The sequence below is a fragment of the Somniosus microcephalus genome, chromosome 2 (assembly GCF_052327205.1).
Source record: "Somniosus microcephalus isolate GS21.2 chromosome 2, FLI_Smic_1.0, whole genome shotgun sequence".
Classification (NCBI taxonomy): Eukaryota; Metazoa; Chordata; class Chondrichthyes; order Squaliformes; family Somniosidae; genus Somniosus; species Somniosus microcephalus.
The window spans coordinates 271,346,612-271,363,827 of NC_140988.1; the positions used below are offsets into that span (position 1 = coordinate 271,346,612).

General features: G+C 46.7%; 1 protein-coding gene across 1 annotated transcript in view; it reads left to right on the plus strand.

Moving 5' to 3' along the window:
- The window catches only part of LOC147123390 (cell division cycle protein 20 homolog), a 134,380-nt gene that overhangs the window by 58,625 nt on the left and 58,539 nt on the right, over positions 1-17,216 (plus strand). The window contains exons 7-8 of the mRNA XM_085965965.1: positions 4,821-5,052; positions 16,313-16,438. Coding sequence (XP_085822091.1) covers positions 4,821-5,052; positions 16,313-16,438 — 358 coding nt within the window. The remainder of the gene's footprint in view (positions 1-4,820; positions 5,053-16,312; positions 16,439-17,216) is intronic.

Genomic DNA, 17,216 nt, shown 5'->3' on the forward strand with positions numbered 1-17,216 from the left:
AAGCTGCATAGGCCAGAAGGGCCCAGCGCCTGGAAGCCCGTCGGCGCAGGAGATACCCCCCAAACAGGGTCTACAGACGCAGGGTCAGCTACCTCTACGTGTCTGAGCAGCAGTGCCAAATGCGGCTCCAACTTTCGCGACAGGTAGCGACTGACATCTGTGCAATGCTACAGCAAGACCCGCTGCCCAGAGGACCAGGTGGACAGCCATTACCAGTGGCCATCAAAGTCACCACCGCACTCAACTTTTTTGCCTCAGGCTCATTCCAGGGATAAGCAGCAGACATCAGCGGCATCTCCCAAGTGGCTGCACACACTTGCACCATGCAGGTAATCGATGCCCTCTTTGCCATCGCGCACAATCACATCCATTTCACCAAGGATCGAGCAAGTGTCATGGCGCGAGCGGTTGTATTAGCTCATCTGGCAGGCTTTCCAAGGGTGCAGGGCATCGTTGACTGCACACATGTGGCCCTTAGGGCACCCCATCGCAATCCAGGTGTTTTTATCAACTGCAAGGGCTTCCACGCCCTCAACGTTCAGCTGGTGTGTGACCACAAGAAGGAAATTTTGCATGTTTGTGCCATGTACCCTGGCAGTTGCCATGACTCTTTCATACTGCGCCAGTCTAGTGTGCCTTCGCTATTCAGTCCGCCAGACCAACTTAACGGATGGCTACTTGGGATAAGGGCTATCCCCTGAGGACGTGGCTAATGACGCCTTTGAGGAGGCCAGCCAACGAAGCTGAGGAGTGCTACAACTCCAGCCACATTTCCACCAGATCCATTATTGAGCAAACCATCAGTTTGCTGAAGATGCGCTTCAGATGCCTGGATAGATCAGGTGGAGCCCTGCAGTACTCAGCAGCCAGGGTCTCCAGAATCATCGTGGTTTGCTGTGTACTTCACAACATGGCACAGCGTCGTGGCTTGCAAATTCCTGAGGACCAAGTGGCTCCTCACATATCCTCCTCCTCCTCAGAGGAGGAGGAGGAAGAGTGGAGGAGGGCAAAAACGAAGATCCTGCAGAGGCCCATCAACCAGCGGCAGCATTACGCGAGAACATTGCTGCCCGGGATGCAAGGAACGCACTCATCCTGGCCAGATTTGCTTAGCCTAGTCAATCAAACACTTTTGCTTCGCAGCTTCTTACCTGAGCATCGACAATAGCCAAGACCCTGCGGAATCCTAGCTATTTGACCAGCATACTGACAAGTGCAAGTAATCCTAAGCCCTCAATGTGAAAGTCCCATTCGCGAAATGACACACGCCACAACTGCAACAGTTGCCATCAGAATTTTTATGTACAAGAACCAACTGATGGCATTTTTACAATAAACACAACATTTCACCCAAGTGACCACCCTTATGGCTACTTGTGTAGAATTTTCCACTTACATGTGCTCCTACGTAGTGCTTTCCCTGTGGCTTCAGCAGATGTGGAGGCACCTTGCTCACTTTCCTGCTGCTCCTGTCTTGACACCTTTGGCGGGCATCCTCTGGGGTTGCGAGCCTGTGAGGGCTCGTCAACAGTCTGCTGCTCCTGCGGCTGTGCAGGGGTTGAGACGCCTATCTCACTTGGGCGTGGACTCCGGTGGGGCTCTGACCGAGGGCTCTGCAGTGGCATGGAAGTGTGAGCGCTTGGAGAGGAGCCCCCACTTCCTTGAGGTCTGCCACCAACCTCCCTCTCATGGATCAGGTCCCTCTCAGCACCTGCAAATGGCTGGAGAGCACCTTGCTGCACATCAGGGGGGCCATGGGGACCCGTATCTGCAATGGCAGTCCTACTCAGAAGGACTTCCATGAAGGTCTGGTTTCTCTGTTCAATAGATGCCCATCGCTCCTCAAGAGATGTCATTCTATTCTGAACAATGAGCATGTTTTCCATACCCTGGCGGCTAAGCTCCTCCATGGCCGTAGCCCTCCTCTCCTCTACCGTAGCCATCCTCTCCTGCATGGTAGCCAGTCTTAACACGGAGGTAGCCATCCTTTACGTGTTGATGTGTTCATGCGCCAATAACTCCACAAAGGCTCTGCTCATGTTCGCTATGGACTCCTCCATTCGCTCCACACTCGCAGCGACCCTAGAGACAAAACCTGCCAGAGACTCCTGCATCTGTGCCTGGAGTTCCATCACCACTGATCTCATGGATGGACGCAGAGGCAGAGGGTCGACATGCTGCTGAGCCGAGCTGGCAGAGTCCTGCGCCCTCCGACTAGGACTCTCCACTGCTCTCCAGAATCTGCTGATGCTCACTTGTGAGCTGTGATACACCAGGTGACAACACTACTCTATGTCCCGAAGGTTCCATCGAGGTGTGAGTGTCTGCGCTGGTGCTGGGTGCGCAGAATTCTGGTGACGCTGCGCCCTCAGAGGTTGCAGCTTCCTCTGAGGAGTCTGGCTGCTCAGCCTCTTCTTCCTGGCTAGGGGGGATGGATGCTTGTGATGGTCCTGTGGGGGAGTAAAGGAAAGAGTTACAGATGTGATGCCAAGGCTACATGCACATAGCTTTTTGCAGATGCTCATAAGTCCATCTGTCACAGCTTGACAATCATTATCAGCGACTCATGCAATGTCAAAGAGAGAGATGGGAAACTTTTCTGTCACCAGCTTGCTGTGTTGCACCCATCTGTCCATCTCACATGCACGAATCATCCTCAATACCAATGATTTCCAGGACGGCATCCTCCCAGGGGGTCAGGTGGGCTATTGAGGGTGTCCTGGCTTGCTCTCTTTTGTTGTGAGCTCCCTTTTCCAGCAATGAGGGAGACAAGTGGAGGTTGAGTGAGAATGTAGGAGTGAGTGTAGAGATTGCATAACATTGATACTTAGAAGGAGACAAAGATGGAGTGAGGTTGCAAGACCAAGGGCCCTCCCAGTGTGTTGTCAGTTGTGTTCAGTGCATCAGAGTGAGCGGGAGTGTGAGGTCTGCATGGTGGAATAGTTATGTGAATGTGAGCATAGAGAGAGAGGGAATGGGTAAGGATGCATGGATGTCAGTGTCAAGTGGGATGTGGAGGAAGAGATTGCTGAAGCTGAGTGCTGGTGAGGAAAGGCAATGGGGATCAGCTTGAGGGTGATGGGAAATTCATACTCACTTTTCCAGTGCGTTGAAGGTCATGAAATCTTTTCCTGCACTGTGTCCAGGTTCTGCGGGTGACTCCCAAGGAATTGACCTCCTCAGCCACCTGCATCCACACAGCCTTGGTCTGAGTGGGAGGCCTCTTCCTCCCTAATGAAGGGAAGAGCACCTCCCTGTTGGCCCGAGCCCCATCCACCAATGCCTGAAGTGCTGCCTCGTCAAAGCGAGGAGCTGCTCTTGCCCTCCCGCTTGTCTTCTCTCCTGCAGGTCCCTCTGACACCAAATGGAGGAAGCTTGGAAGCCTGCAGAAGAAGCAAGGCTTGCTGTGGACCTTAAATGCAGCAGCAATGATGACATCATCGGAGGGGACTTTCAGTCATGAAAAATCCCCTTGCAAAGGCTTCCCACACATTGGAAATCAATTGGCCAATTGAGTTAAAATTGCATCAATCTCCCACATCCATTTAGATTCGTGTGGGAAACACGAAATTCGGATAACATGACAACAACCCGCACCTGAGCTAAAATCACCCCCATAGAGTCATAACGGCGCAGTAGGAGGCCATTCGGCCCATCGAGTCCATGCCGGCTCTCTGTAGAGCAATTCAGTCAGTCCCATTTCCCCGCTCTATCCCCGTAGCCCTGCAAGCTTATTTCCCTCAAGTGCCTATCCAGTCTCCCCTTGAAAACATTGAGTGTCCCTGCTTCCACCACTTCCGTCGGCAGTGAATTCCAGGTCCTCACCATTCGGTGCGTAAAAAAGTTTTTCCTCACATCCCCCCTGTATCTCTTGCCCAAAGCCTTAAATCTGTGTCCCGTAGTCTTTGTACCATCAACTAGTGAGAACAGCCTTTCCCCGTCTAGCCTATCCAAACCCATCATAATCTTGTACACCTCTATCAAGTCACCCCTCAACCTCCTTTGCTCTAATGAAAACAAATCCAGCTTCTCCAACCTGTCCTTGTAACCAAGATCTACCATCCCCAGAACCATTCTGGTAAATCTCCTCTGCACCCTCTCAAGGGCCTTCACATGCTTTCTAAAGTGGGATGACCAGAACTGGACACAATACTCTAGTTGTGGCCTAACCAGCGCTTTATAAAAGTTCAGCATAACTTCTCTACTTTTGTACTCAATACTTCTATTTATGAAGCCCAAGATCCCATATGCTTTGCTAACCACTCTCTCAATATGTCTTGCCACCTTCAGGGACCTATGCACATTAACTCCCAGGTCCCTCTGTCCCTCCACACTCTTAAATACTGTGCCATTTAGTGTATATTGCCTCTCCCTGTTCCTTCTGCCAAAATGCATCACCTCACACTTCTCTGCATTAAATACCATCTGCCACTCGTCTGCCCATTCCGCTAGCCTTTCTATGTCCTGTTGCAGTCGATTGGTATCATCCTCACTGTTTGTCACACCCCCAAGTTTGGTGTCATTGGCAAATTTAGAAATTCTACTCTGTATTCCAATATCCAGGTCATTTATATATATATAAAAAAAGCAGTGGCCCCAGCACTGACCCTTGGGGAACACCACTGTCTACCATCCTCCAGTCTGAAAAACAGTCATTTACCACAACTTGCTGTTTTCTGTCGTTAAGCCAATTCCTTATCGAAATATTGTAAATGGGATTTCACATTTCTTAAATAACTGCTGAACTTTGCTGATATAGGCATGAAAATGTTGGTGTTTCATGGTATTTATATATATATTCATCTATTTACATTCTGCAGTGGCTCCCGATTTGGATCTATTCACCACCATGATGTAAGAATTGCACGACACCATGTTGGCACACTCTCTGGTCACAACTCTCAAGTATGTAGCCTCAAATGGTCACCAGATGGTGGGCTCCTTGCTAGCGGTGGCAATGATGGTCGACTGAATATCTGGCTCAATGACCCAGGAGCCAATGTTAAAAGTAAACCAGACATGACCATTAATAACCAAGAGTCAGCTGTAAAGGTGAATGTTGATTAACTGTGTATGATGTTGTTAATACATGTTTCCTGTCTTCTGCTACCAATAAGATCTGTTCAAAACCTTAATTAACATAAATTCTTCTGAAGAGGTTGGGTGGTGTAATGGTTTAGCTCAACAGCTTTTTAGCTCTGGGACTTGGGATTGAATCCACCCAAGCTGATAGGATGAGCCTGTCATTTGCTTGTTTTCTGTAAAATGAGATTGAACAGTCTTAATCCAGTTCCTAGTGGGGATCTTCTTCTTATCATGTCCACGGACAGTCTATACATAGCCCAGCCAGAACTGGACACATTTTTGCGCCTTGTTGTTGGATTCGACAAGATCTGCAACAGTGCAGGGTTCCTCCAACGATGGGCATTGCAGGAGATGTTGCATAGTCTGTGCCTCAGCTCCACATTCACAAGTTGTCGGGCTGGTTGAATATCCCCATTTGCTTAGTGACACCTTTGAGCAACCTACACCGGTCCTAAGTCTGTTAAGGCACTTCCAGATTGCCCAGTTGCAATTAGCTCCTGGGGGAAGGCTTTCATCAGGTAAAATTTCCATCGCTGGGGGTTGTTCAAGACTGGTGAGCCGGTCTTTCCACAAGGCGATGCGGGCTTCAGATGAGGTTGATTGTAATGGAACAACACTGTTCATGAAGCTCTTCCTTGACTTTAGGCGGCTGGGTGTAGGTATATGACAATGCAGAGGGTGCCTCTCATCTGATGTTTGATGGAGTCGCTCTTTCTTGCTGGCTACCGTTGTTCTTATATCAGGGGGAGCGATACCCGCCAGGATATATAGGCTGTTGGTGTTTGTTGGTTTTAAGCAACCTAGTGGGGATGAGCCTCCAGGACTATACTGTCCATAATATGGCTACACTTGGTGATCTCACTCAGAGAGGCTAAAAGGATAGCTAATAAGAAATCATGGAAAAATGTCACACTCATGTCAGAGGTGGGCTACTCTTCTTGGGTTGGCTGAAGGCACATTGCTGGGGCAGATGAGAGGGAACTTTACTTTGTAGATAATCTATGCTGCACTTCACTTGACAATGCCTGATGCCGAAACTAGATACCCAAGTAGGAGATTGTTCCCCACTTAATATTCCTTACCTTGCTGAATGGAAAATGGCCCAGAAATTCGTGTCGGGGGCTTCCCGCGGGTTCAAGCCCCCGACCTACACTTACCTAGCGCGCCGGCAGTTGAGGCCTGGGCCTGCGTGGATTTCCTGTCTGTGGCCCGGTCCAGCTCCCGGCGCGCTGTGCTTGCGTGATCCAGCGGCGTACTTAGTGCGATGCGTCGGCTGGGATCACATGAGCACTGGGCAACCAATCGGAGGAGGGAAAAGTCCATTCATGAGTTTGACCGAAAGAACTGTCAAACTCATGAAAACTCTGGGCACCCAAAACAGTACTTAACCTTAAAATAAATTTGAAAAAACATCACACTATTTAAATCAACTATAAATAATATTAAATAACTATTTTAAACAATAATTTAAATTTTTGAAAAAAATAATTTTATAAAAAATCGAGGCTAAAAATACACTTACCTTACTGTAAAGTATTTAAAAATAATAAACCTGTGGAAAAAATGTTCTAATTTTAATTAATTGACCACTTACCTTTTAAAATGAAGTCCTTACGCCTGGTTTTTAATTGTGCAAAAAGTAGAGGCCTTCATGCACGGGCAAACCTGTAAAAAAAGAGGAAGTTCAACGCGCACGCGCAGACTCCTGCGCGCACGCGTTCGACCTCTGAACCCCTTGGTTCAGAGGATCGGAAATGCCGGTTTCCCGCGCATGCGTAGTGCTTGCAAGAAACCGACACTTCCATCGGGTCCACGCGTGAGTACTCCATCCGTACTCACGTGTTGGGACCCGAACTTCTGGGCCAAAAGTTATGAAAATGTCTAGTCTTGTATTTCATTCTTCCCTTTCCTCTTTCTTAAATAAGCAAAGGGATTGACAACACTGTCAGTGTTGCTTTGGGGACAAGATTATTTAAAAGGGAATTAAATAGTTTATTGAAAAAAAGGAATATTAAAAGTTCTAGGGAGCTCATGTACATGGTACAGACTTGATGGATAAAATGTCCTGTTTCTGTGACTCTAACATTCTTTAATTCTAAGACACTGAGAAGTGACAGAAACTCGTCCAGAAGAAGCAGCCATGAGGTGGTTGCTCAGAGCTAAATTTTCCATTGAATATTTTGAGTAAACCATAGACTGTTGGGCCTTTCCTGCTGTTTTAAATAAGTTGGCCTGAAAATTCCACAGGTGTTCTTCCCGTCTCCTGCCGTAACTTCAGTGGGAGACTGGTGGAACTCTAAGAGAAATGGCGCAGATGGCTGAAAATGACCATTACGTCTGGTCTCCCACTAAAGCTGTGGCAGGAGACTGGGAAAAGTCCAGTGGAATTTGTAGGCCAGTAAGTCAAATACCACAGCATATTAGCTGTCCTCTTTATTGAACAATCAGTAAATAACTTTTAGTAGAGCACTCTATTTTCAAACGGTCTGGAATTTGTATTGATGGACAGTATGACTTTTGGTGTAAGTGTCACACTGGCAACATGAAGCTCATCCTGTTAACCTGCACAAAAAAACAGGCCTTTTCAAAAACAGAATTATAATTTGTTTTTACAGTTCTCTCCCCTTACTCCTATTCTCCCGAAGGTGGTGGCTCATACAGTACTTGGATACGGTTCAACAGGTGCCGCTTCTGGGAACTCGCTCAAATGGTCATTCTTCTTAGGTGAACCTGGATAGTGTGTTGGCAGATTGTTGAGCCATAGATGTTCATCATAGCCGTGCCATACCCTGACATAAATTTTCAGCTGCAATCGCTGAATAACAGTCAGGAATTGAATCCTGACAAATATTTCTTCCCCAGCCTGAAACCAGGAACACGGAGGTCAGTAGTGTCCCCACTGTTGTCCCAATTTAACTCTGCACAGATCAGGGCTCAAACCTGGGAATTTTTTGGTATTTATGGCTAGTGGAGTGTGTCAGGCCAAAGGAGTATGGGATTCACTCTCAGTGGGAGTGATTCAGACACAAATAATTACAGTTTAATTTATTTCTTTTAATATATTTTGAGTTCAAATTAATTTACTTCAATACTAGGAGATGTTTAAACATATTTATGTGGTGCCTTTACTATGGGCTGATTTGATTAGTTTAATCAATTGGTTAAATAGGTGGTGAGATCAGCTGTTCTCTGATTGTCTGTTTTTCCTGTGGCAATTGGGCTATTGTGTAAGTTAAGTATAAATTTGAGTAGAGCTCAGCTGACAGTGGAGTGCAAAAGGTCAGGAGTGTGTGAAGTTTAGCCTCAGTGGGACTGTGGCCTGGAGGTGCAGTTAGACAGGAGTTTTTTTTCTACAATGAATTCTTATGTGAAATGAGTAAGTGGAGTTTGGTGCCAGTGGGAGGTCAAGCAAACATTATCTATGTTTTTAAGATAGACACAGATGGATGGCAGTGCAGACTATCCTCATAATGTGTGTGGAGTTTGGTATGTGGGCCATCATGGGTCCTCTGTGTATCCAACAACAGCATGTTTGTACTGAGTGTCAGAAAGTTGACTCTGTGCACATGCCACAATGGCCATACTCCAGAGTGTCAGAGAATGAGGGGTTTCTGGATCATATTCTTGAGAATGTGGCCACCTAAGAGACCAGCACTATGGTTCAGGATGCAGATATGATGTAGAAAGCAAGTGAAAACACCCTAATTTTCAATCCTTTCTTCTTTTATGAGCTGTGCCTTTCTATGGTTCTACTTACATGGTGCCTTTGTCTAAGAGTCATCCAAGGGGTGGGGCTGGTTTGCTCTTTGAAATAATTCTCCATAGGTATTCAAAGGTTTTAATGCTGGCCAATAGAAAAATTGCTGGGGGAAATTGTAGGGAGAGACATCCGGGCTGCTATTTCCCCTACCTTTTTTCTAAACTTAAAATTTGTGGTTTATAGTTTCTAGTGTCTCTGTTGTGTAGCGGGGAGTGCTAGTAAACCAGGGCCCTTGAGTATATCATGTAATTGTAGTGTAATTGGTGGTATTGATTTGATTTAATTTAATTTGAATTAATTAAAGGGTAAGTCATGGCAGTACAGCTCGGCCCCGTGGCATGCACCTCCTGCACTATGTGGGAAATCAGGGACACTTCCTGTGTCCCTGACGACCATGTGTTGTGGGAAGTGTATCCATCTGCAGCTACTGACGGACCGCGTTGTGGTGCTGGAGCTGCAAATGGATACATACTGGAGCATTTGCGATGCTGAGGACATCGTGGATAGCATGTTTAGGGAGTTGGTCACACCGAAGGTGAAGGCTGCACAGGCAGGATGGGAATGGGTGACCACCAGGCAGAGTATTCGGCGCAGGCAGGTAGTGCAGGGGTCCCCTGTGGCCATCCCCCTTTCAAACAGATATACCACTTTGGATATTGTTGAGGGAGATGGCTTATCGGGGGAAGGCAGCAGTAGCCAACTTCCTGGCACCATGGGTGAACCTGCTGCACAGGATGGGAGGAAAAAGAGCGGGAGAGCTACAGTGATAGGGGATTCTATTGTAAGGGGAATTAGTAGGCGTTTCTGTGGCTGCAAACGAGACTCCAGGATGGTATGTTACCTCCCTGGCGTAAGGGTCAAGGATGTCTTGGGGCAGCTGCAGGGCATTCTGGAGGGGGAGTGTGAACAGCCAGTTGTCATGGTGCATATAGGTACCAATGATATAGGTAAAAAATGGGATGAGGTCCTAAAAGCTGAATATAGGGAGTTAGGAGGTAAATTAAATAGGACCTCAAAAGTAGTAATATCAGGATTGCTACCAGTGTCACGTGCTAGTCAGAGTAGAAATAGAAGGATATTTCAGATGAATACGTGGCTAGATGAATGGTGCAAGGGGGAGGGATTCAAATTCCTGGGACATTGGAACCGGTTCTGGGGGAGGTGGGACCAGTACAAACTGGACGGTTTGCACCTGGGCGGGACCGGAACCGATGTCCTAGGGGGAGTGTTTGCTAGTGCTGTTGGGGAGGGTTTAGACTAAAATGGCAGGGTGTTGGGAACCTGTGCAGGGAGACAGAGGAAAGGGAAGCAATGATAGAAACAAAAGACAGGATGGAGAAAAGCAAAAGTGGAAGGCAGAGAAATCAAGGATGTAAATCAAACAGGGCCACAGTAAATAATAATTCTAAAAGGACTAATTGTGGCAGAGCCACTGAATGACTCTGGGCAACTGTATATAATTCCCTTTAACGATGTTCTAACACCAGCCTAAGCCGGTACCATTGTGTTAGACATTACTGTGTTTTGTATATAGTGTTTGTATGTACGGGGCGTGGCCCCTTTAAGAGTGCGGGCAAATGCGATGATGTCACGTCGCAAACCACGTGACTGTCCATGCAGTCCTCGTGGAATCTCTATCTTGTTAAGACCTGTTTTCGTGGTTCTCCTGTATCGATCTCAACAAAGTGTTTGAACTCGTTCAGTCTTACATTAAAGACCTGTTTGATTGATCTCCTGAGTTGACCTCAGTTATTGGTTAGGAATTCGTCAATTCCTACATAATAGTGTTAAAAAATCAAGCCTGAAGGCTTTGGGGGAGAAATTGAGTATAGCCCCGTTTGGGCCGCCAGGGCGCTAAAAGTAGCGCCCCGGAAGCATTCGCGGCTGCACGCCAGAAATTGAGTGGTAGCGTCCCAAAGGGAAGCGTGGCGCTACTGGAGGCACCCCGCATCCCTCTTGGGATGCTGCGACAGAATATCGTGTCGCAACGTGCCGCAGCGCCACACGCTGCGGCACGTCGTGCTGCGGTATTGCAGGTCTTCCTCCCCTTCTTAAAGGGGAGGGGCCTTGTGCAGCGCGATCTGGGGCCCAGCTGGGCCCCCAAGGATCGGGAGTGCAGGCAAAAGAGCCCGGCACCAAAGAGAAGTGCCGGGCTCTTGGAACGCAGCCGGCATTCCGCTGGGGGGTTCAGGAGGCCAGGGATGGGAGCGCAGGCAGGTGCTGGCAGGCGGCCAGCATCAAAAATGGCCGCCCCACACCTCTCCTTTAATTTGCGCCTCCCCAGCCGCAGGTAGGCCCCCCTGAACTGGTCGGACATAGCGTCCGGCGGTAAATCAGGGGGCAATGCCAAATATCGTGGCCAGGGTGTCAGCGGGGCACTGCGCACACCGATGACATCATCGGTAGCGGCGCAGCGCTAACGGTTAGCGCCACCACTAATGTCCCGCGGAATTTATCGGGTGGTGTGGGCAGTGCCGTGCCCGGGCGCCAGTTGGCTTGCGACCCACTTAGCGCCCTCTTAAGGCGCTAACGGGTGGCGTAACCTACTGAATTTCTCCCCCTTTGTGTCTTAATGCGAGGAGCATTTGTAGTAAGGTGGGTGAATTAGCTGCACAAATAGATGTAAACAGATATGATATAATTGGGATTACGGAGACATGGCTCCAGGGTGACAAAGACAGGGAATTCAACATCCAGGGGTATTCAATATTCAGGAAGGACAGGAAAAAAGGAAAAGGAGGTGGGGTAGCATTGCTGGTTAAAGAGGAGATTAACACAATAGTAAGGAAGGATATTAGCTCCGATGATGTGGAATCTGTATGGGTAGAGCTGAGAAATACCATGGGGCAGAAAACGTTAGTAGGAGTTGTATACAGACCCTCAAACAGTAATGCTGAAGTTGGGGATGGCATTAAATGGGAAATTAGATGCGTGCAATAAGGGCACAGCAGTTATCATGGGTGACTTTAATCTACATATAGATTGAGCTAACCAAATTAGTAACAATACTGTGGAGAAGGAATTCCTAGAGTGTATATGGGATGGTTTCCTGGACCAATATGTCGAGGAACCAACTGGAGATCAGGCCAACTTAGACTGGGTATTATGTAATGAGAGAGGATTAAGTAGCAATCTTGTTGTTTGAGGCCCCTTGGGGAGGAGCGATCATAATATGATCGAATTCTTCATTAAAATAGAGAGTGAAGTAGCTGACTCAGACTAGGGTCCTGAATTTAAATAAAGGAAACTACGATGGTATGAGGCATGAGTTGGCTAGGATGGATTGGGGAATGTTGCTTAAAGGGTTGACAGTGGATAGGCAATGGCAAACATTTAAGGATCGCATGGATGAACTATAGAATTTGTTAATTCCTGTTTGGCATAAAAATAAAACAAAAAGGGTGACTCAACATCGGCTAACAAGGAAAATTAGGGACAGCATAAGATTCAAGGAGAGGACATATAATTTGGCCAGAAAAAGCAGCAAACCTGAGGATTGCGAGCAGTTTAGGATTCAGCAAAGGAGGACAAAGGGATTAATTAAGAGGGGGGAAAATAGATTGAGAGTAAGCTTGCAGGGAACATAAAAACTGACTGTAAAAGCTTCTATAGATATGTGAAGAGAAAAAGATTTGTGAAGTCAAGCGTAGGTCCCTTGCAGTCAGAATCAGGGGAATTTATAATGGAGAACAAAGAAATGGCAGACCAATTAAATACATACTTTGGTTCTGTCTTCACAAAGGAGGACACAAATAATCTCCCAGAGATGTTGGGGAACATAGGGTCTGATGAAAGGGAGGAATTGAATAAACTCAGTATTTGTAGGGAAATGGTGTTAGGGAAATAGACAAGATTGAAGGCTGATAAATCCCCAGGGCCTGATAATCTACATCCTAGGGTAATTAAGGAAGTGGCCCTAGAAATAGTAGATGCGTTGCTGGTCATCTTCCAAAATTCTATAGACTCTGGAACAGTTCCCATAGATTGGAGGATAGCTAATGTAACCCCACTATTTAAAAAAGGTGGTAGAGAGAAAACGGGGAATTATAGCCTGGTAAGTCTGACATCAGTAGTGGGGACAATGCTAGAGTCCATTATAAAAGATGTAATAGCAGCGCACTTTGAAAACAGTGACAGGTTCGGACAAAGTCAACATGGATTTACAAAAGGTAAATCCTGCTTGACTAATTTACTGGAATTTTTTGAGGATATAGCTGGTAGAACAGATAAGGGAGAACCAGTGGATGTGGTGTATTTGGACTTTCAGAAGGCTTTCGATAAGGTCCCGCATACGAGATTAGCGTGCAAAGTTAAAGCACATGGGATTGGGGGTAAGGTACTATCTTAGATAGAGAACTTGTTGGCAGACAGGAAGGAAAGAGTTGGAATAAGTGGGTCTTTTTCCGAGTGGCAGGCAGTGACTAGTGGGGTACCGCAGAGATCGGTGCTAGGACCCCAGCTATTCACAATATATATAAATGATCTAGAAGAGGGAACTAGATGTAATATCTCCAAGTTTGCAGATCACACAAAGCTGGGTGGGCGTATGTGCTGTGAGGAGGATGCAGAGAAACTCCAGTATAATGTGGACAGGTTGGGTGATTGGGCAGATGCATGACAAATGCAGTATAATGTGGATAAATATGAGGTTATCCACTTCGGTGGCAAAAACAGGTAGACAGATTATTATCTGAGTGGCGATAGATTGGGAAAAGGGGAAGTGCAACGAGACCTGGGTGTCCTTGTGCACCAGTCGCTGAAGGTAAGCATGCAGGTGCAGCAGGCGGTTAAGAAGGCAAATGGTATGTTGGCATCCATAGCGAGAGGATTTGAGTACAGGAGCAAAGATGTCTTGCTGCAGTTGTATAGGGCCTTGGTGAGACCACACCTTGAGTAATGTGTGCAGTTTTGGCCACCTTATCTGAGGAACCATGTCCTTGCCATGGAGAGAGTGCAGCGAAGATTCACCAGACTGATACCTGGGATGGCAGGAATGACGCATGAGGAGAGATTGAGTTGATTAGGCTTATATTCGTTAGAGTTTAGATGAATGAGAGGGGGTCTCATTGAAACTTCTAAAATTCTAACACTAGATGCAGGAAGGATTTTCCCGATGGCGGGGGAGTCCAGAACCGGGGTCACAATCTAAGGATAAGGGGTAAGCCATTTAGGACAGAGATGAGGAGGAATTTCTTCACCCAGAGAGTCGTGGACCTGTGGAATTCTCTACCACAAAGGACAGTTGAGGCCAATTCATTAAATATATTCAAGAAGGAGTTAGATATATTTCTTAAGGCTAAAGGGATCAAGGGATATGGGGAGAAAGCAGGGACAGGGTACTGAATTTAGATGATCAGCCATTATCTCATTAAATGGCAGAACAGGCTCGAGGAGCCGAATGGCCTACTCCTGCTCCTATCTTCTATTTTTCTACCTCGGTGGGTTGGGGACGGGTCACAACCCTGCTGCTGGCTCCAGCCTGCTGTGTAGAATGATTTTTCATTGATTGGGCTTGTTAAGCCTGCCCGGCCAATTGAAGGAAGTGGGTCTGATGATGTTATTTGATGCTGCGTCATCAGCTGGTTCCCTTAAAGAGACCATGTGCAAATTTATTTTGACATTTGTGCTGTCCGTGTTCTACAGCATTGGGGTGCTGCAAACACTGACGAGTACTGCACAGAGGTGCACGGCTAGACACAGGCTCCCCCATGAATCCCTCCATATGCTTATGGAGGGAGTCACAGTACACAGAGTGGTTCTCTTCTCTTCCCTTCCAATGGGCGGAATAGACCTCCCCAAGAGATCAATGCAGCCTGGTTGCACATTGCACAGGAGGACACAAGCAGGGATGTCGTCAGGAGGACCAGGCTGCAATGGCGCCAACCTTTCAATGATCTCAGTAGATCATGAAATGTTACTGCAAAGCCACACTCTACCTCATCCTGCTGTGCCATTCCCCACATCCCCATCACTCTGCCTACCCTACTCCTGCACATCCTTACTCACGCCAACTTACCTTGCACCTCCACCCATCCCTCACTATCTACATTATCACTTCCCCATCTCACTAGCCACCCCTCACACTCTCCCTCATCCTAGTCCAATCATACTAACTAAAAACACACAAGGGTGGGAACTTGGGTGTTTTAGCCAATGTTCATGTAAAGTTTCTGTTAATGTGGTATCAAACATTGAAACCTTTATTTTCAACACTTTGCGTTCTTGGACAGATCTCTGTGCACCTTTAGAAGTGGCTTAGTGAGTTGCAGTGAATGGTGAGATATAACGGTACTCCCCCGTAATGGTGATGAGTGTGAAAGGAATGGCTTGGGCATTGTAGGGATGCTTTATGGTGTTGGTGTGGGGTGGTACCAACCTGGTGCATCATGTGGCAGCCAGGGTGTACAGCGTCAAGTGAAGTAAATCTGGCCATGGTGAGGCCGTCCCGGGCAGCAACATAGCTGGGTGCTGGTGCCCTCTGTCCTGTGCAGCATCAATTGATTGCAGAGAAGGTTGGTGTTGCTGTTGGTGCTGCTGGAGTTGGGGCTGATCGTGGTAGGATTCTGAGGACCAAGTTGAGATAATTTCAAGGGCACCGATGCTGATGTAATAGATGGCAGGTGAACTTGCGATGACTGAAGCGATCTGTCAATGTTGAGAGAGATTGTTCCAATGAGAACACTGGATGGAGAGTTTGCAGCCTGCATAAAGCTCAGTCTGGCTTCCAAATGCAGTAAGCAACAGCTTCTGAGCTTGGAAAGTGAACAGCTGGGAGATGGGAGTTTTTATAGCACATTTGCAGCTGTCAAGTAATGAGATGATTCCATGGTCATACAACTCCTGACCTTCTTACCTAACATGATCCCCGAGCAGCGTGGACCCCGTGGGCAACCTCATAAAATGTAAAGGTGAGCTCAAAATTCTTCTTAATGGGCTGTTATCAATGTCATAATGACCTGAATTGCCTCCCCTGCTGCTGCGTGTCTGGTCTGTTCAGCCCTGATAGATTCGACATCTGGGAAAGTTGCGTGGCGGCGGGTTGACAGCGCGGTCCCGACTGGCTGTCAAAAAAACATTTTCCCACTTGACCAGCCACCGAACGCGCCCGCTGACCACCCTAAAAATTCCACCCCTGATCTGAGGAAATTGTGAACTAAACTCAAAAAAAAAGTTCATAATATTTAAATCTCACCACCCACTCTCTAAATGTCTCCCCTACTGAAAATATGATTGCCTATTCCACCCGTACAAGCAGAAAGACACTCTAGTAAATTGCTTTATCCACCAGATGCCAGGTTAACCCATTGTGAAATTACATGGTTAAAATGTACCGTTGAGACAAAAATCCAACACATAGTTCTAATATAAATAAATATTTGTATTTTCAATTGTTGCAGAAAAAGACAGTGTGGATGGTCAAGCAAATAAATCTTTTATTTATCAATAATGGAATTTCCTTTTCAACAGGCCATGAACTGGTGCCCTTGGCAATCTGGAATTCTTGCTGTTGGGGGAGGAATGAAAGATGGACATTTGCGTATATGGGACACAAAGAGTGGAAGGTGTATTCGAGACGTGGATACAAAATCACAAGTAAGATAATCAGATAACTTGCAAAAGGGCCATGGCATTAATGTATTTAACATTGTGATTAGGTTTTGTGATTGGGTGAATCTAAAGTATTGTTCATTGATTTTGCTCCAATATAATAAAATAGCTAGAACATATGGTGGAATTTTATTTATGGACAGCTGGGAGTCTGTGCCTCCTTAATGCATCTCCCGCTAGAGACTTTGAACTTTCTACATTATATTCCGAGTCAAAGAGGTTCTTGGTTCTTCTGGCTTGGTGTCTTGTCTGGCTGCTTGCTGCATAGAGTCCTGCTGTAGTTGTTCTTAAAGTATCATTAAAAGATTGATGAGACATGCAGTGAAGTAGTCTGTTCCTGAGGTGTGCAGACTGAACTCTCTTTAAAGGCTGCACTCTAATTTCCATGCACTCAAGCAGCTTACACCCATTTTACACAGGATTTATGACAATCACTACTTAAATGAGCTGGCCCTATCCTGACCACCGGGGGACACAAATCTTTTTCCATTCCCGCAACAGCAGCTGACCACACGTGGACATTTTTTCCCCTTTGTTTTCATGTCATGGGTTTTATGCAGGGCTGCTTTTGAGTCATCAGTTTTTTTGACTATTGGTCAGCTTTTGTAGTTCGAGGTTTGCACATATGCAACTGTGTGTACCTTCTATGATGTGCAATGGCTGACCACATGTATGAGAAACATTCTTGAAAATGATCCTACTTGCAAGTTACAGCTCTAGTCTATTGTGTGTGTGTGTATATAAATGAACTGGTGGTCATTTG